The sequence below is a fragment of the Mesoplodon densirostris genome, chromosome 3 (assembly GCF_025265405.1).
Source record: "Mesoplodon densirostris isolate mMesDen1 chromosome 3, mMesDen1 primary haplotype, whole genome shotgun sequence".
Classification (NCBI taxonomy): domain Eukaryota; kingdom Metazoa; phylum Chordata; class Mammalia; order Artiodactyla; family Ziphiidae; genus Mesoplodon; species Mesoplodon densirostris.
The window spans coordinates 153,212,047-153,232,076 of record NC_082663.1 but is presented as its reverse complement, the minus strand read 5'-3'; the positions used below and the strand labels follow the sequence as shown (position 1 = coordinate 153,232,076).

General features: G+C 59.4%; 2 protein-coding genes across 2 annotated transcripts; one reads left to right on the top strand and one right to left on the bottom strand.

Annotated features, from left to right (window-relative positions):
* Nucleotides 1-520: 520 nt before the first annotated feature.
* Nucleotides 521-7,376, bottom strand: CIMAP1D (CIMAP1 family member D). Its single transcript, XM_060094515.1, has 4 exons — nt 7,250-7,376; nt 4,971-5,078; nt 2,295-2,408; nt 521-1,005 (listed from the first exon to the last, which is right to left on the bottom strand). The coding sequence occupies exons 1-4, from the start codon at nt 7,374-7,376 to the stop codon at nt 521-523; spliced, it is 834 nt and encodes a 277-aa protein (XP_059950498.1).
* On the top strand, nt 7,375-19,810 carry LOC132486974 (spidroin-2-like). Its single transcript, XM_060094514.1, has 8 exons — nt 7,375-7,767; nt 10,792-11,024; nt 13,203-13,429; nt 13,519-13,664; nt 13,763-13,933; nt 14,052-14,181; nt 17,266-17,408; nt 19,523-19,810. Exons 1-8 carry the CDS (start codon nt 7,375-7,377, stop codon nt 19,808-19,810), a joined length of 1,731 nt encoding a protein of 576 aa, XP_059950497.1.
* Nucleotides 19,811-20,030: the final 220 nt, after the last annotated feature.

The following is a 20,030-nucleotide window of genomic DNA, read 5'->3' as shown; positions in this document are numbered from 1 at the left end:
TGGTGCCGCGGGGATTTATTGGCAAGCAGCTAGAGGGTGCGGAGGGGCAGCAGGGCTGTTTCCAGCCTGATTCGGGGCCAGATTCAGTGCTTCCATGAGTAGCAGAAGTGAGTCCAAGTTTGGCAGAAACCCAAGCTGTGCTGGGGACCCAGACCCTAGCGGGCAGACGCTGAGTTCTAGGACACAGGAAGCCGTGCCTCCAGCCAGCAGCTCGAGAGGACCAGAGTGTCCCTTTTTCCACCTGGCCTGGCCTGACCTGGCCTGGTGTGACCCGGAGAGAAGAAACTGGGACGCTGGAAGGAGGCTCTCCCTGTCGGGACCACGGGGTCACAGCCCCCCCGGGAGTGGAGAAAGCAGGTGCCCTAGAAGGACCTCAGACGGTTCAGAGAACAGGAAGAAAGGAGGCACCTTCTCCCCACCCTGGCTTCTCCTAGGCACGCCCACCACCTGCCCACACCCCACTTCACAGCATGGGAAACTGAGGCTCAGCACAGGCCAGGGGTCCTGTCCCCCGAGGGCATCAGGGTGCAGTGTCCGCGGCCATGGTGGTGGCCCGTTTGGAGTGGCGGATGCCCATGGTGAATGCCGGTGCCCTGGCCTTGGTCATGGTGACCTGCTCGGGGCTGTGGGTGCCAGGGCCAGGCGTCTCATGCGGGGGGCGTGGGGCTCGGGGCCGCCCCAGCATGGTGAAGGCTGGCCGGCGCTGACGGTAGGCGTTGGGGTCCGGGCTATCATACTGGCCTGGACCCGGTATCTCAGTGGGGTCCTGCGGGGGTCGGGCGGGGGGTGTGCGGCCTGCTGCCGTGTAGCTTGGGCTGCTGGGCTTGGTGAAGATCTGGGAGCCCCAGAGGGAAGGCAGGGTGTAGGTGTTGGGGGCAGGGGCTGAGGTGTCCAGGGGCCGCGGGCGGAAGCGGGAGCCCAGGGTGAAAGCTGGGGGGGTCCGCTGGCGCATGGGGGCCACCTTCTCTGGGCTGTAGGCCCCAGGGCCGGGCGTCACCTCCAGATCTGTAAGAATGGGGCAGGAGGGTTGGCAATGGACAGGGTCCTCATCTCCTCAAGGACCTGGTGTGGCTCCCTATCGCCACATGCATCGTGGAGCTCACAGAGCCCAACCTCCATCTGTTCTCTTTCAAGCCTCTGGCCTTTGCCCAAGCTCCACCCTCTGCCAGGAATGCCTCCCATTCCCCATTCCCACCTCCCAGGAGCTGCTTTCCCTCCTTCAAGACAGTGCAAAAGGCCCTTTCCCCCTGCTGCCTTCCCCGCACCCTCCTAAGCAGAGCCCTCACAGCCCTTCCTGAGATCCCCCTGGGTGCGTCTCTCCGCCTCTCCAGACATGGCCACGCTGAGGTGAGATGGTCCCCACCTGGATCTAACCACACCAGGCTGGGGTCTCACAAAAAGCAAGGACATGTCAAATATACTTCAACTCTCAGCAATTGGCTTAGTACATGTTGGAGTGGATGGGTGAGTAGAAGGGTGGGTAGTGAGTGGGTGGATGAGGAGTGAATGAGTAGATGATGGATTCAGGGAGTTGTAGCTGGATTGATAGCTTGTGGATGGATGAGTGGATCGTGGGTGGATGGGTGGGCAGGTGGATGAATGTGGATCATGGATGGATGGATGGATGGGTGGATGAGTGTGGATCATGGATGGATGGATGGATGGGTGGATGGATGAGTGTGGATCATGGATGGATGGATGGATGGGTGGATGGATGAGTGTGGATCATGGATGGATGGATGGATGGATGGGTGGATGGATGGGTGGATGGATGAGTGGATCATGGATGGGTGGGTGGGTGGGTAGGTGGATTAGATGATGAATAGGTGGATGGGTGGGTAGGTTGGTGAGTAGATAGATGGGCAAATGTATGAATGGATGGATTGATGGATCAGTGAGTGGACAAGTAGCTGTGTGGTAGGTCAAAGATGAAAGGGCGGGTGGATGGGAGATGCGCTGTAGGTGAGAGGGAGCTGTCTGGAGCCCGCGAAGGGGATGGATGCATTTGCCACAGTCCCCCTATTGTCTCCTGATGCTGAGGATGAGCTCCAGCTGCCCTCGTGGCACCCTTGGCCATATGTGCCCAAGATCACGTCACCCTGGGCCACTTCACCCATTCAGGTTCTCTCAGGGCCCCTGGCCCCTCTTTCTGAGTCCACTGGATTTTGTCATTCCAAAGACACTGAAGGTCTAAGAACTCGGGGGTGGGAGGGGAGAAGAGTACGGAGGCACAAGATTCGCTGAGAGCCTGAAGGGGCAGGGTCCTGGTAGGGCAGCACAGGTCAGATACTCACCCCGAGACTTGCCCCGGCCCTGCATGGAGTAGGCAGGGGTGCAGCTGCGGCCAAAGCGGGTGACTTTCGGGTCCAGGAAGTAGACTGGCCCGGGGCTGGTCTCCTGTGGAGATGCTGGAGAGAGGAGCCCAGGGTCCTAAGGGCGCCTCCAATGACCCCACCGCCTACTCGGTGCCCTGCTTAACCCTGAGGCACTCCCACCCCCCGAGGCCCCTGGCCCCATCTTGGAGGGCAGGGACTCAGCCCACTGAGGTATGGTTGCCCTGACCTGGGGGCCCTGGGTCTTGCTGACCGTCTGTGTCCCTGCAATCAAAGTTGTCCCTTTTGCTGTGCCCCACCCCTGACCTGTCCTCTGCCAGGGGCTAGGGGACCAGCTCCTGGACCATTAGAATTCTGTGTAGAGTGAGAGAACCAGGCCCGACTATGGGTCCAAGGAGAGCCCGTCCAGGGCCTGGGCTTGCCTGCAGGTGGCCAGCCTGAGGGAGGGGCTTGTGTCGGGCTCTGAGAGCCAGGTCGTGGGGAAGCTCTTCGCCCAGGTCAGCCTCCTCTTCACACTAGCAGGATGTGAAGATGGACATTGAGATGATCCACAGAAGGGGGTGGTCCAGTGCCCGGCACTTAATAATTGGCACGGGACTTCTGTGGTGGTCCAGTGGCTAAGACTCCATGCTCCCAATGCAGGGGGCCCGGGTTCCATCCCTGGTCAGGGAACTAGAGATCCCGCACGCCACAACTAAAGGATCCTGCATGCCACAACAGAGATCCCAAGTGCTGCAACTAAGACCCGGTACAGCCAAATAAGTAATAAATAAATAAATAAATAAATTTTTTTAAAAAGAAAGTGGAAAACATGCACCAATTTAAAAAAAAAAAAAAAGGGACTTCCCTGGCGGTGCAGTGGTTAAGAATCCACCTGCCAATGCAGGGGACATGGGTTCGATCCCTCATCCGGGAAGATCCCACATGCCGCAGAGCAACTAAGCCTGTGTGCCACAACTACTCAGCCTGCGCTCTAGAGCCCACGAGCCACAACTACTGAGACCTCGTGCCACAACTACTGAAGCCTGCGCACCTAGAGCCTGTGCTCTGCAACAAGAGAAGCCACTGCAATGAGAAGCCCGCGCACCACAATGAAGAGTAGCCCCTGCTCGCTGCAACTAGAGAAAGCCCGCACACAGCAATGAACACCCAATGCGTTCAAAAAAAAAAAAAAAATTGGGACCAGTTACTATGATTGCCATTGTTACCGTCTATAAGCCCACTCCAGGATAAATGCACATGCATCTAAGTACAGTAGGTCTGACAAGGATCAAGTGGTTTAAGTACTATGCGTATGTGTGCACACATGACACGGTACACACATGAAGCATGTCAAATGAGCACAAATGAGCACAGTCCAACTCATGGCATTTCCCACCTCGACGCCTATGCTGCAAGCTCTGCCTGGAGTCCCCTTCTTCTCCAGGGGACTCCACCAAACTCCTACTCATCCTACAAAGCCCAGATCCCATGCCTCCACATCCAAGAAGTCTTCCCTGGGCACTCAGCAAAGTCTACAGTAACCACCACTACCCCCGACTCCCCAGCCTATCTGTCCCTCTGTCCCAGGATGGGTCCTCTGACTGGGATTAGAACTTAGCAACCCAGGTTGCTCTGGGCCATAGGCTCGGTTCTTGATCCTTCTTAGTGACAGATGTGATGCTGATTCCCTCGTTTGCCTTCTGGGGCCACTCGCAGCTTCCTGAGTTTTCTCTCACTTTGGTTTGGGATTGTTGCTGATTCTGAAGGCTGAGAAAAGGCTGCTGGCACCGCACCTCCCAACAAGCCCCTGTCCACAGGAAGCAAAGTCCCCACAGAGCAAGGACCCTTCCAGCCCCCAGCCCAGCCCACTCGGGACCCCGAGCGCTCTAGAAAGTGGGTGAAGGAGCGTGTGGGCAACACCATGAAGGCACAGGCTTGCAGGTACACGGCAGTGACGCCAACCACACGATGGGCCGCTGGCTGTAGCTGGGGCCCCGTGTCCGCCCCATCACTGCATCCAATGCTCACTGACACCCTGTCGCACCCCTTCTGGCCCGGAGGAAAGTGGACATCACAGAGGCGGGGTTGCCCACGGACCAGGCCAGCCCCACAGCCCGCTGTCTCGCCAACCTTTCCTGTCCAAACACAAAGGATTCTCCTTCCACCCTCCCCGCGCCCTGTGGGACCGCACGGCCCAGGAGCCCCCATCCCGCTGACTGAGGACCTGGGGCGGCACTGACACCCACAGCCCTTCTTTGTGGAGCTCTGACTGGAGACCAGGCACTGCTGTAGCCACTTTGAAGGCATCCAGTCCTCACTTTATGAACGTCTCCAGACATCCAAGGTGTACTTAATCCTGACCGCAATTCGGTAAGGACTGTACCGTCATTGTTTACAGAGGGGGAGACAGACACAGCTTGCCCAAGTCAAGCAGCAAGGAATTTGCAAATGCCCTGCAAAACCACACACTACTCCCCTTCCATAAGGCAACAAGGGACCAGAGAGGCACAGCAGCTTTCCTGAGGTCACACAGAGGGGGTTACCTTGCACACTGTCCCGGCTTCCTGCCTGACTGAATGAGAGCTTGGATCTAAGGGGGTGACGAAGTACTCTGGGTGAGAGATTGGAGGCCCACCTCTCCCACACCAGCCTTACCCTCGCTGGGCCTCCGGAAGAGCGAGTAGGCGGGACCAGCCACCCTGGTGCAGTCATGGTTGATGTAGCCGACAGTGGACGGCAGGGCGTACAAGCCTGGCCCGGAGTCTGCGACCAAAGCCTGAGGGTCACGGCCAGGGGCCATGCGCCCTAAGAGATGGGAGGAGACAAGAGACCAGCCCCTGAGGCCCCACCTGGCCTCCCAGCCAGTCTCCACAGCAGGGGTGTGGGAGTAGCAGCTGCCTGGGTGGTAGGGGGAGTGGCAGGGGCTTTGTGAGTCACAGGAGTTACAGGAGGGAGGGGCTGCAGGGCTGGGGCACCCTGGGACTGCTGAGGCCCAGACGCACAGATACACAGTCACAGGAGGGGAAACTGAGGCCCAGACACAGAGATACACAGTCACAGGTGGGAAACTGAGGCCCAGACGCAGAGATACACAATCACAGGCGGGGAAACTGAGGCCCAGACACAGAGATACACAGTCACAGGTGGGAAATTGAGGCCCAGACACAGAGATACACAGTCACAGGTGGGGAAACTGAGGCCCAGACGCAGAGATACACGGTCACGGGTGGGGAAACTGAGGCCCAGACGCAGAGATACACAGTCACATGTGGGAAACTGAGGCCCAGACGCAGAGATACACAGTCACAGGTGGGGAAACTGAGGCCCAGACGCAGAGATACACAGTCACATGTGGGAAACTGAGGCCCAGACGCAGAGATACACAGTCACAGGTGGGGAAACTGAGGCCCAGACACAGAGATACACAGTCACGGGTGGGGAAACTGAGGCCCAGACGCAGAGATACACAGTCACATGTGGGAAACTGAGGCCCAGACGCAGAGATACACAGTCACGGGTGGGGAAACTGAGGCCCAGACGCAGAGATACACAGTCACATGTGGGAAACTGAGGCCCAGACGCAGAGATACACAGTCACAGGTGGGGAAACTGAGGCCCAGACGCAGAGATACACAGTCACAGGTGGGAAACTGAGGCCCAGACGCAGAGATACAGTCACAGGTGGGAAACTGAGGCCCAGACGCAGAGATACACAGTCACATGTGGGAAACTGAGGCCCAGACGCAGAGATACACAGTCACAGGTGGGGAAACTGAGGCCCAGACGCAGAGATACACAGTCACAGGTGGGAAACTGAGGCCCAGACGCAGAGATACAGTCACAGGTGGGAAACTGAGGCCCAGACGCAGAGATACACAGTCACATGTGGGAAACTGAGGCCCAGACGCAGAGATACACAGTCACAGGTGGGAAAGTGAGGCCCAGACGCAGAGATACAGTCACAGGTGGGAAACTGAGGCCCAGATGCAGAGATACAGTCACAGGTGGGAAACTGAGGCCCAGACACAGAGATACACAGTCACAGGTGGGAAACTGAGGCCCAGACGCAGAGATACAGTCACAGGTGGGAAACTGAGGCCCAGACGCAGAGATACACAGTCACATGTGGGAAACTGAGGCCCAGACGCAGAGATACACAGTCACAGGTGGGAAAGTGAGGCCCAGACGCAGAGATATAGTCACAGGTGGGAAACTGAGGCCCAGATGCAGAGATACAGTCACAGGTGGGAAACTGAGGCCCAGACGCAGAGATACACAGTCACAGGTGGGAAACTGAGGCCCAGACACAGAAATACACAATCACAGGTGGGGAAACTGAGGCCCAGATGCAGAGATACACTGTCACAGTTGGGAAACTGACCCCTGGACACAGAGATACACTGTCACAGTTGCAACGTTTGGTGGCCTCTGCAAGAATGTCAGTGCTACATAGGCCACCAATCTGACTCCAGCGGCTTTGCTACAGATGGAGAAACTGTGGCAGGGCTGAGGCGGAACCGAGATCCCAGGGTCAGTGTCAGAGTTAGGGAGGCTCAGCTCCCCCACGGACCGCTGCACAGGCTCCCAGGTTCTGCTGCTTTCTCTGAGACAGTTATCACCAGTGAATACACTGCAAAGGCTTCTTGCTTGTTTTTCCTCGTGTCCGTCCCCCAACGGGACCTCTGCTGCTCTCCTGACCACTGTACCCTCAGCACCGGGAAAGGTGCCTGGCCTTTAAGACACTCAACTCATGGGCCCACAGGAATGCCACATTCACACCCATACTGCGGGAAGGAAAACTGAGGTTGGGGGAAGCGCAGGGGCCTAGAGACTCCCTCCTCCAGCCAGGCTCCTACACATTCCAGATGCCCCAGCGGGGCAGGGGCATTGGAGCAGGGAAGGGTCCCACCACCATGGCCCCCTCGCCCACCTACCGTTCTCCAAGGGGGCTACCCCGCAGGACTTCCTCAGACCAGTCTCCGGGATCTGGCACTCGGTGGTCCGCCGGCCCAGGGCCACCGGGGTCAACCGTGGAGCAGGGTCGCAGGGGAGGGTCCCCATGGTGGGCAGGGGCGGGTCCGGGGCTCCTGGTGTCAGCTCCTTGGCCACACAGCTCTGGGCTACAGGTGCCGACACCTTCCCCGATCCTGGCGGCTTCTGCGGGGTTCGCAGAGCCCCGGGCAACCACACCCTCCAGACGGCACAGACGGCCCCTTGTCTGTCGGCAGGGAGTCTGGGGCCCTGGCCCGAGCAGGCTGGCCAGCGGTCACTGGCCTGGAAGTGGGGCCAGGATCGAGTGTCGGCCAGGCAGCTGGATGGTCCAGGGAAGAATCCGGTGTCAGCAGAGCCAGTCCCCCGGGAGCCAGCTGAGCTGGGCAGCCCAGGCCAGAGCAGGCCCTGGGGAGCCGGAGCTGCAAACAGGACACCCACAGCCTGGTGGCAGGAGGGACAGGTGAGGTCATGGGCGGCCTGGCCCCATTTCTACAGCTAGGGACACTGAGGCACGGTCCAAGGTCACCACTCTGGGAGCTGCTTCCTCCCCTCCTTCCTTCACCCAGGAAGGACTTATTGGGCACCTACTGTGTACTAGTTTCTGTTTGGGTTGGTGCGACATGATGGAAACAGGCAGACGAGGCGTTGATGTTTTCGCGAGGGGAGAGAGGAAATAAGCAATAAATGTATAAATGAGCACACCATATGTTAGAAGGTTAAATGTCCTGCAAACATACAGCAGGGCAGGGAGTCGGGGACAGCACTGCAGGGGCAGGATGAGAGGTCACTGCGGTGAGAAGGTGAGGGAACATCATTTCAGGATAGGCAAGGGCTGTGCCGAGGCCCCAAGCAGGAGCTAGGACGGCAAGGAGGCGGCAGTGGTCCTCCAGGACAGGCCCCTGCCTTCCAGAAGCCAACAGGGATTTACTCCATCCCAATGCAGAGTTTATTTCCTTGACTGCACCGAGGGCTACCACTGTGTCAGGCTCCAAGACGGGGCTCCGGAAAACCTGGCTGAACAGAATTCACATTCCTGTCTCTTCCTGGCATCCTGGTCTGTTGTTGTGTTGTCAGCCCCTTTAGAACTGCAATGTGTTACCAGCTGTATTGAGTTACAATTCACATACCATACAATTCATTCCACAATGTATCTTCCATGCATTCTGTAACTTTTTAACTTTTTAATCAAAAAGTCACCGTCTGTGTCAAAGGTCATAAAACTTATATCAGAAAAGAAGATCTTAAAATCAATGACCTAGAAAACTGCAGAAAGAATTAACAAAGCCCCCCCACCAAAAAAGCTGGCTCTTTGAAAGGATCAACATCAACAATTTTTTTTTTTTTTGCAGTACGCGGGCCTCTCACCGTTGTGGTCTCTCCCGTTGCGGAGCACAGGCTCCGGACGCACAGGCTCAGCGGTCATGTCTCGGGCCCAGCCGCTCCGCAGCATGTGGGATCTTCCCGGGCCGGGGCACGAACCCATGTCCCCTGCATCGGCAGGTGGACTCTCAACCACTGCGCCACCAGGGAAGCCCAGGATCAACAAATTTGATAAGGCTCCAGCTGGACTGGTCAAGAAACCAATGAGGTGAACCAATCACAACATCGGGAACGGAAGACGGGCAACACTGCAGACCCACGGGCTCAAGGGGTAACGCGGTCTGTGTGAAGCCAGAAAAAGATCTTTTGCTGAGCGGGAGCTGAGGTGCTTTCTGCGCCCGCATCATCGTGTTTAATTAACCCAGCATCTCGTAAGAGGTACTGATGCTGACCCCTCTGTGGTCACAGGAGGGGAGATGAGGCTCAGGCAGGGAGAGTGACAGGCATAGGACTTTTGACTCGGGTTTTAGAGCAAAGCTTAGGGTTAAGGGCTTCTCCCAGGTTCTAATTCCCGCTCAGTTTTCTGGGAGTGCTGAAATCCTCTGGATTCCCGTCGCCCTAAGGATAAAATCCAAGCCCTCCCTGTCACACAGGCCCCGCACGGTCTCACCCCCACTTCCACCTACCCCAGACTCCTACTTCTCAGCCCTGGTCCACACCCACTGCGGCCACAGCAGCCGGCTTCCTGCTCCTTGGGTGGGAATCTTCGGGCCTTTACCTGCCCACCCTCCCCCTGGGATGCACGTTCTTCAGATCAGCCCACAGCCAGCTTCATCCTCAGTCACCTGTGGGCCCCAACACTGGACAAGCTATGTGCTTCTTTCCAGAAGCACACAAACTCCAGAGCCATGGACAGAAGTGGGCGCTGAGGAGGGAATGGGGGATAAATACCCCACCTCCCTCTCCTTCTGCCTGTTAGCTCCTCCCATTGACCCACACTGGCCAGACTTGCAGGAGCCCAGGGACACCTCACTGAGGTCAGGCTCCGGGGCCCAGGGCAGGCAGAGGAAGGACCCCAGCCCTCCCCATGCCTGGGGCCCCCAGCCCAGGCTCCATCAGCCAGCCCTGGAGTGAAGACAGCTAGAGACACTGGTTCCAGTCAGGATTCGGTCCCCACTGTTTCCTCTCTGAGTTACAGCCCCAGAGATGAGACCCTACATTCAGATTCCATTTCCCCTCTGTGCCCTAGGAAAGAACCAAGGGCTAACACGGAGTGCGGGGTGGGAGGGACAGACTGGACCAGCAGCCTGAGCTGGGAAGGGTGCTCTGGGGACCTCCAGGCCCAGCCCCCTCCCCGCCTGAACTCGGCCCCCCCAGCCTGCCGCCCCCCCCCCCCACTGCTGGCTCACTTGGCTCTGCAACTCCAGCCCAGAAATCTTCACTCCACCAGGTGAGCTGAGGTGCCAATTAGCTCAAAGCAGATGCAAACAGCCGTATTTTAATCCAAACTGACACAGGGGCAGCCGAGGGCAAATCAGAGAACTAGTAAAAGGAAGCCTAGCTGGGCGTGAGAGCAGGGCTCAGGCCCAGCCACAAGGCCGAGGTGCGGGCAGTGTCGGGAAGACTGCAAAGCCGAGCCGATGCCTGGATACAGCCGGTGCTCCACCAATTTCAGCCCTTATCACAGTTACTACTTCAACCAGGATTCAGCTGTGTGTCAGGCACTTTCAGGTACTGGGGAAACAGGGGTGAACAAAACCCATAAACTCCTTTCCTCCTCTTTTTGTGGAGAGAGGCAGGCAAGTAAGTCCGCAGGTGTTAAAGGCAAGTAGCAAGGAGGGGCCGGAGGTGTGGGGAGTGCAGCTGGGGAAGCCTCACTGAGCAGGTGTCACTGGAGGAGAGACCAGAGGGAGGTGAGGAGAGAGCGGGGGAGACCTGGGGAGAGGGCGCACCTGGCAGGGGCACCGCCGGAACAAAGGCCCTTGGACAGCATTGCGCCCGGCGCGTGGGAGGGACCGCGGGGAAGCCCGTGGCGGTTGGAACGGAATGAGCGAGGGGGAGAGGGAGGAGGTGAGGGCAGGAGGGGACGGGGTGGGTCGGGTGGTGCAGGACCCGGGGGCGCGGAGAGCTCGGCTCTCACCCGGAGGGACGCGGGACCCCCCAGGGCGGCGGGCAGAGCAGGGACGCGCCCCGCTCGCTGCTCACAGGCGCCCTCTGGCGGCTTCGGGGAGAACAGGCCGTGGGCGGCACCGGGAGCCGGGGCGGAGGGGGCTGCGGGGTCTGGGGCGGGGATGCGGGGGAGGGATGGGGGGTGTCAGGGAGGATAGTGGGGAATTGCGGGCCGAGGAACTGTGGGGCCAGCTTAGCTGGGCTGGAGCAGGAGGGAGCGAGAAGCAGGTGAGTTCTGGGTCTACTTTTTTTTTCTTTTTTTTTTTTGTGGCCGCCTTGGGTCCTCGTTGCAGGAAATAGAGGCTACTCTTTGTTGCGGTGCGCAGGCTTCTCATTGCGGTGGCTTCTCTTGTTGCAGAGCACAGGCTCTAGGCGCACGGGCTTCAATAGTTGTGGTGCACGGGCTTAGTTGCTCCACAGCATGTGGAATCTCCCCAGACCAGGGCTCGGACCTGTGTCCCCTGCATTAGCAGGCAGATTCTTAACCACTGTGCCACCAGGGAAGCCCTGGGTCTACTTTAAAACTAGAACCAACAGGGTTTGCAGGCAGATTTGATGTAGGCAGGGAGGGAGCTACGAGCCTCCAGGATTTGGTCTGCTCACCTCAAAGAATGGAGCTGCAGGTACCTGGGAGGTAGCAGAGGCGGGAGGGGCAGCCTTTACAAGATCATGAGTTCAGTCTTGGGATTGTGGGCTTGGGACTCCGTGGGACATGCACAGAGACACCTGGTCAGCCAGCTGTACAGGGTGGGTTGTTGGTTATCTATGGGCCCTGTGGGTTCAGAGACACCTTGGCCTTTACCCCGAGGGAGGTGGGAGCCCTGGAGGGTTTGAAGCAGAGGAGGCGAGTGGTCAGTATTAAGAGAAAGGGAGGTGTCAAGACTGGCTTTGACCTGAGTCTCCTGAAGGAAGCTGACCTCAACTGAGAAGAGGGCCCCAGTTGCTTTCCTTAGTTGTTTACTGTCTGATTCTGCCCTGCTCCCTCCTGACACACACACACGCAGAGGAAGAGGCGGAGGCTGTGCGTGTCCTGTCCTGGGGTCCAGCACATCACCAGTCTAAAGCAGCAAACAAATACCCTTAAAAGAAAGGGGTGAGGGGTTGTTGACACTGCTGCGCTGAGCCGAGGTCTCCCACCCATCTCTAAAAACATCTGGGAGCTAAAAGTGATTTTGCACCCCAGGAAGCTGAGTTACTGGATTGCCTGCTGTTCTGTCCCTGGCAGGGGGGGGCCACAGGCCAGGTGTTTGCGGGGACACCACCCCATGCAGTGCCAGCTTTCCCCCTGCCCTCCTGGCCTGAGATCTGTCACTTCCCACCTCCCTGGGCCCTCGCAATTGTCCCTTATCCGGGCCTGACTCAGACTCACGTGCCTCGGTGGCCGCCTGCCCCTTTGTTCCGGGGGCGGGGGTGCTAACAAGGAAGACTTGTTCTTCCAGGGATCAGGACTCAGAGAACCTGCCAGCTTCCCTCCTGCCTCCATCCGGGAAAGAGCCGGCAGCGGCTCTCCACGTGGGACCAAGCCAAGCAGGGAAGGAGCAGCTCTCCTGTTCTACTGGGTACCCCGCTGCATGCCCCCTGAGTCCCCATTATGAGGATGAGCACACGAGGTCCAGAGGAAGGAAGGGCTCGAATTGGGGTGGGGGGGGCTGGAGAGTGTCTCAGCAGGCTTTCCTGGAGCCCCCAAAGTCCTACCCAACCGCGACCAGGTCCTTTCTCCCCTCTCTGGCTTTATCCATCCCTCCAGGGCCGCCCCTCTGGCCTCCCAGCTGCAGGGCCTTTGCACTCACTGTACCTTCTACCTGGTACACTCCTTCCCACATAGATGCTTCCTAATTCTCTTCACTTCCCCCAATTCACTTTGCTCAAACCTCCACATCTGCCCACCCAACTTCATCCTACAACTTGCCCCATGTCCACACTGCCAATCCCCCTTCCATCTTTTTCTTTTTCCCACAGTATTTATCACCCACTAATATAGTATAGTATTTGTCCCCAGCACAGTGATGGGCTGGAGCTCATGAGAGCTGACTTAGCAAGTTGATGTCATGCTGGCAGCTCCCATCAGCCACGGTGGGAGTATTTACACCCAGGAATCAGCATGAAAAAAGCTACAGAGCAGGGCTTTTTGCCCTAAAGTGCCAGCTGTTCAACATTTATAGGCACACTGTTGCCTGTTGATTATACTTGTTTATGCCTCCTGGTTCCCGCCCCCGCCCCGCCTCCATAAGAATGGAAGCCCCTCGGGGCAGGGTCGGCCCACTTTGCTCTGTGCTGTCACCCGGGCACCTAGAACAGTATTTGGCAACTGGTGGGCGCTCAATAACTATTTGTGTCTTAATGAGTGACCCTCATTAGGGCCCTTGAGACAAAACCACCCTCAGCATGAGTCTGGTCATCCTCCAGCGCTAGAGAACACACTCAGGGCCCCAGCACCGTGACCCTGGGCCGGGCAACAGGACTCTGGCCGCCTGGCACGGACTCCATCACAACACACAACCCTCGTCACGACCCCACCCCAGCCGCTGAGACGCCCCCGCAGCCCCGACGCCACGGCCCAGCCGCGGCAGTGCAGGGGCGGCTCCAGGCCCGGCGACGCTCCTCTGTGCGTTCCTCGGGGCCGGCGCCTTCCGGTTCGGGGTGGAGGACCCCCGGCCTCGCCTCTTCCCCGAAGCCACCCCAAACCGCCTCAGGGGCTTCCGCCCCGTACCTCCCCGTCCAGGTCCCAGGCGATGCCAGCGCAGCAGGAGCACTGGGGGCGGGACCTTTAAGAGGCACAACGCCGCTGTCATTCGCCCTAAATTACGCGCAGACGGACACCCCCTCCCCAGCCGCCGAGTAGGGCCCGAGGGCCACGCCACCTCGTTGGCCAGTCGGGGCTAGAGAGCCCCTGCGCTGCGCGCGGCCTTGTGGGAAACGTGCCCCGGACCGCCACCCTGGCGCCCGGGGCATGCCCGGACTTGTAGTCCGGCAGCGCGTGGCGGCCACAGAAGACGCTGGTACGCGCGGGTGGCGGGAGCCGGGACCCGGACGCTCCTGCTTTAGTGGCTGCAGGATGCGGCGCCTCCCGGGGCCGAGCCGAGCTGAACCGCCGCATCCTGCTGGCCGAAGAACTCGTCATCAAGGACGGCGGCGCGGTGGGTGCACCAGTCCAGCCCAACACTGACCCTCAACCCCGGCCCGACCCTGACCTTCAGCCCCGACCCGTAACCTTCGGCCCCGGCAGGATCCTCAGCCCCGATCCCTGACCCTCAGCCCCGACCCCTGACCCTCAGTCCCGGCAGGACCCTGACCCCCGGCCCCAACAGGACCTTGATCTCAGCCCCCACCCTGACCCTCACCCTGCTGGGCACCCAGCTTACCTGGATCAGTCTCAGCCTTGGACGTTGGACCTTGGCCCCATTCCCTACCCAGCACCCACAGAGCCCTGCCCCAGATAACGGGCGCAGCCCTGCCACCCGTTTCCCACCCTCCCTGCAGAACCACCCCCAACCCCACCTTGACTGGGCTCTGAACTTGCACCCCCCCCATCACCCAGACCTCACTGCCGGGCTCGGATCCTCCTGGTCCCACTCATGTCACAGGTACAGACCCTACGCTTGAAACAGGCTCCTTGGGCAGAGAACTTTCCTGAGGGGTCTGCTCTGGGTGCCGACGGTGACCCCAGCCCAACCCCTCCCCCTCTCCAGGCAGGGACCCCTGAGGCTCCCAAGTTGTCCACCAGCAGCCTCCCACACAGGGTTTCCCAACCTCTGAGGTTCCCAGCACCGCTGGCACTGGGGCACAATTGTTCTCCGGGCGCTGTGGGGGGTGGAGTGGCTCCCTGGCCCCAGCCCCTCAATGCAGGGAGCCTCCACAGTGTGACAACTACTGTCCTAACCCCTCAGCACAGCGGGGATCCCAGGGCTCAGCCTAGGGTCCGGTGGAGGACCCCAACATTTCCATTCTGTGCTCACAGACACAAAGCTAATGCAAGCCCCCCCCACCGGAGAGAGTCCCAATGGCCACACAGAAAAAACGGAAAGAGAAACTGGTGCCATCAGTAAACAGAAAATCAGTTTTGTTGTTTTTTTTCGGTATGCGGGCCTCTCACTGTTGTGGCCTCCCCCGTTGCGGAGCACAGGCTCCGGACGCGCAGGCTCAGCGGCCATGGCTCACGGGCCCAGCCGCTCCGCGGCATATGGGATCCTCCCGGACCGGGGCACGAACCCGTATCCCCTGCATCGGCAGGCGGACTCTCAACCACTTGCGCCACCAGGGAGGCCCAGAAAATCAGTTTTTAAAAGGTGCTTTAGGGGGCTTCCCTGGTGGCGCAGTGGTTGAGAGTCCGCCTGCCGATGCAGGGGATGCGGGTTCGTGCCCCGGTCCGGGAAGATCCGATATGCCGCGGAGCGGCTGGGCCCGTGAGCCATGGCCGCTGAGCCTGCGCATCCGGAGGCTGTGCTCCACAACGGGAGAGGCCACAACAGTGAGAGGCCCGCGTACCGCAAAAAAAAAAAAAAAAAAAAGGTGCTTTAGGGCTTCCCTGGTGGCACAGTGGTTAAGAATCCACCTGCCAATGCAGGGGACACAGGTTCGAACCCTGGTTGGGGAAGATCCCACATGCTGTGGAGCAACTAAGCCCGTGTGCCAGAGCTACTGAGCCTGCGCTCTAGAGCCTGCGAGCTGCAACTACTGAGCCCACGTGCCACAACTACTGAAGCCCACGAACCTAGAGCCCGTGCTCCACTACAAGAGAAGCCACATCAATGAGAAGCCCGCGCACCGCAACGAAGAGTAGCCCCCGCTCACAGCAACTAGAGAAAGCCCGCGTGCAGCAACGAAGACCCAACGCAGCCAAAAATCAATAAATTAAAAAAAAAAGAAAAGAAAAGAAAGAAAAGGGACTTCCCTGGTGGCACAGTGGTTGAGAGTCCGCCTGCTGATGCAGGGGACACGGGTTCGTGCCCCGGTCCGGGAAGATCCCACGTGCCACAGAGCGGCTAGGCCCGTGAGCCATGGCCGCTGAGCCTGCGCATTCGGAGCCTGTGCTCCGCAACGGGAGAGGCCACAACAGTGAGAGGCCCGCGTATTGCAAAAAAAAAAAAAAAAAAAAAAAAGAATCTGCCTGCCAATGCAGGAGACATGGGTTCAAGCCCTGGTCCAGGAAGATTCCACATGCCATGGAGCAACTAAGCCCGTGCGCCACAACTACTGAGCCTGTGCTCTAGAGCCCATGAGCCACAACTGCTGAGCCCACGTACCACAACTGAAGCCTGTGCGCCTAGAGCTCGTGCTCTGCAACAAGAGAAGCCACCGCAATGAGAAGCCTGCGCACCGCAACAAGGAGTAGCACCCCCCCGCTTGCCGCAACTAGAGAAAGCTCGCATGCAGCAATGAAGACCCAACACAGCCAAAAAGTAAATAAATAAATAAATTTATTTTAAAAAATGCTTTATTTAACCAGGTATATCCAAACTATTATCATTTCAACATGAAATACTCAGTAAATATTGAGATTTTTACATTCTTCATTCATACTAAATTCTCTAAGTCTAGGGTGTATTTTACCCTTACCTATATTTTCTGCTTAATTTTCATTGGAAGTATTTCATCTGTATATAAGATTTCCTAAAACTGTAGATGAGAGACTTCCCTGGCAGTCCAGTAGGTAGGACCCTGCGCTTACACTGCAGGGAGCACAGGTTCGATCCCTGGTCAGGGAACTAAGATCCCGCAAGCCACGCGGCACAGCCCAAAAAAATAAAAAATAATAAAATTGTAGATGAAAAAGGAGATTCATAAACCCAAATTGTTCCAAACGTACTTAAAAGTTTTCCAATAAGTGGATCAAACGTCTGTTTTTAGGTTGGTATTTAAATTAAAAATTACATTTCAGGTGGTGAGTAGCCGTGCCTGGCTGGCAGCTCTGCCCAGGCCTGAGTTTGTCCTGTGCCCCAACCTTGTCACCTCCCCAGCCGGGCCCTGGGATGGATCAGCTGGGCTGCAGCCAGCTGGCCTACGGCAAGGTTGGAATTTCACACAGCTGGCCCAGCACTGGCCCTAGTGACCCACAGCAGTTCCTTGTCAACTGTTTGAATTCAGTGCAGCACTTCTGCCCTGGGGGTGGCCCTCCCGCTCCTCAGGGAACACCCACACCGCCATCACGTCACTGGGTCTGCTTCCTTGGTCAGGCAGAGCAGTGCCTTCCTCCTCAGAGCTGGTCCCCACACCAGGGCTGCCAAAGTGGATGCATGGGGTGGTGTAGAGGGGGGAGGGTGTTTAGTTGGGGATGGATGGATACATGGGTGGGTGGACAGCTGGCCGACAAGTGGCCACAAGGACAGGTGGGTGGGTGTTGGGCGAGCAGACCTCTGATCTGAGCTCCACCCTGGTCTGCCCACACCTGCTAAAGTCAGTCTGGGCCTGTCCTGAGGGGTCTGCTCTAGGCGCTGACGGTGACCCCAGCCCAACCCCTCCCCCTCTACAGGCAGGGCGCCCCGAGGCTCCCAAGTCGTCTACCAGTCAGCCATCCTCACCCCCTCAGCCCAGCTCGGCCAGGGGACTTCAGGGGCCAGCAGGGACGTCGAAGGCCTGATGGAACAGCTCCTGTCCAGCTCTAGAGCTGACTATGTAACAGGCGACCCCTCACTGAGGAGCCTCCGTCTCCTCCCCCAGCCTCCCTGAGACCACCGAGGCAGGGAGCCACCCAGTGAGGGGGCTCAGGCTAAAGTCTGGGGTGCTTCAACACCAGAGATGGGTGGGGCACTTGACAGCAGCCCCAGATGACCCAGCCCTGTCCTCAGGGCTCCAGCTCACCCCAAAGAAAATCCGTGAGGCCCCCAAGTGACCAGTGATGTTAGCGAGGGGAGCTGGCCAGCCGGAGTGCAGGGGTCCTGGGGGAACAGGAATCTCCCAAGGCTGGGGCGCTGGCCTCTCTGGACACCCTCCTTGGCCCTGAGTGCCCTGCAGAGCCCCGATGCCATCCTGGGAAGGTGGGGAGGAGGCCAGGATGTTGGGCTTGGGTGGGGGCCCGGACCTCCATGGGAAGGAGGCTTCCTACACAGGCCACTGAGGACTTCCTCCGGCTGGGGTGGGGGGGGGGCGATGCTGGGAAGGGGGGACCAAGAGCAGGAAGCCCAGGCTGGGGGGATACAGCCAGGACCTCAGCCCCCACCTAGGCGGCTCCTGTGGGCTCAGTCACCTAGGGACAAGAGCAGATGTCCCTGGGGCAGGTGGGAAGTGCAGTTCAGTCCCCCGGCCCCCCCCCCCCCGCCGCCGCTGGTGCTGGCCCTGCCCCTCCTGGGGTCCATCCAGACCCCCTCCAGTCACCTGCCCCATCCCCCTCTTCTCCCCCCACCCCTCCCTCTGTCTCTGTCTCCCCACCCCCCTTTTCTTCTTCCACCTCTGCCTGGAATCTTTGTCCTCTGTTGAGCCCACCTGTCCCTTCCTCAGGGTGGCCTCTGCTGATGCTGCGGTCATCATGTTCCCCTTAGCACTGTCCTCTTAAGCCGGGGGTGTCATTAACCCTCCTCGTTCACGCAAGCAGAGGCTCGGAGCTGGAGGGGCCAGCGATGGCGGGGGAGGGGCAAGTCCACACCCTGCAAGGGCCTCGGCTGCCAGGGTGCCAGGAAGCCGGGTCAGGGCCTGGGAAGAGACCCATTCACCAGGCCTGCTGCCCCCCACCCGGGTTAAGGGCCCAGCTTCCCGAGAAGGGCCCACACCTCCGGCCTGGGGAGGGGCGGCACCTTGGAGCTGCCTTCCTGTGCGGCCTTTCCTGGCACTGAGGTAGGAGGGGGATGGGACCAAGGAAGTTAGACTCTGGGTTCGAACACTTGGGGCCCCCTGAGTCTCCACTCCCCTCCCCTGCCCCCAGCGGCGCCCCAGCCCCCACTCAGCTCCCCTCCCCTGCCCACCGGCCCCTGCTCTTAGGCCCCAGTTTCTACCCTAACAATGAAGACGTTGAGAAGACAGACGGGCAGGGCTGGTGGTGCTTAGAAACAGCATGGCCTGGGGACTCCTCTCTTACACTGAAGTCAGGGAAACTGAGGCAGAGTCAGGCGGGGGTGGGGGGACAACCAGGACTCTCCATCCTTTTCCTCCTGTGTGCCCGCTGCGCACGGGGTCTGGGGTCACAGCGGACGAGATCCCCCCATTCCCAGTACAAGGGGGATGTGACATCAGCCACTTGACCTCGTTAACGACTGCTAGGAAATCAGGTGTTGGGGGGGGGAAGCTGGCTGGGGAGCTTCCCACTCAGGAGGCGGCATCTGGGCAGAGACGGAGCAGGGGAGGCTCATGCTAAGGTCCTGAGGCTGCCTGGTCCGGAGGCTGCCCAGTCTCATAGGCTCCAGCCACGGCCAGGAGCTGGGATTTTTCCCTCTGCCAGGGGGAAGCCATGAGGTGTCCACGTGCTGAGAGGGTGTTTCTAAATCCACTCTGGGTGCTGGGTGGTGAACGGCTGTGAAGGAAACTGGGGCCAGGCTGAGGGGCCCAGAGGAAAGAGTGGATGGATTCCAGCGTTGGGAAGATGAGGTTCTCAGGCCTCGCCCATGCCTGCTGTGGGTCCCCTCCCCCCGGCTTCTCGTGGGGAGCCCAAACCCAAGTCGCTGTGCGGAACAGGGCACTGAGGCCCCATGCCCGGTGTCCCAGGCTCCCATCACGCCTGCCCGTTTGGCGGACGGGAGACAAGCTCAGAGGTGGGTGGGCCTCGGCTCCACACCCTACAGCGTCCTCACCCCTGACAGGACCCATCTTCCAAGCGGATTCCTCGGGGCGGTCCACCGCAGGAGACCTGCTGCGCGGCCGCCCAAGCTATCGGGGGAGGCTGCTCCCCAGCGCCCCCGCGCGGCCGCTCCGGGCAGCGAGGGCCGAGACTCCCGCGCCTGGCCGAGCCCGGCGCTAGCCCTGGGCCTGGCTCCGATTTCCATTCAATTGACCTCGACAGTCAGCCCTCTCCCTCCTCCATCTTCCGATCTTCAGTCTCTAAAAGTGAAACCTGGAATCAGCCCAGTTCCTCCGCCCGCGGGTTCTGACCTCGGCCTCCCCCGCCCCATCTCTGGCCCCCAGTCCCTGCCTCTCTGTCGCCTCCAGGGTCGGGGGTCAGGGTGGGAAACCCCCTCGGGAAACCCCCGGGGAGCAGCTGGAGGAGGGGGAGGGGAAGCGGGGTCGCGGGCCGGGGGGCGGGGGGCGGAGAAGGAGCCCGGGGCGCCAGTATTTAAGCCACCTCCCCCGCGGGCAGGGGACAGAGCCGGG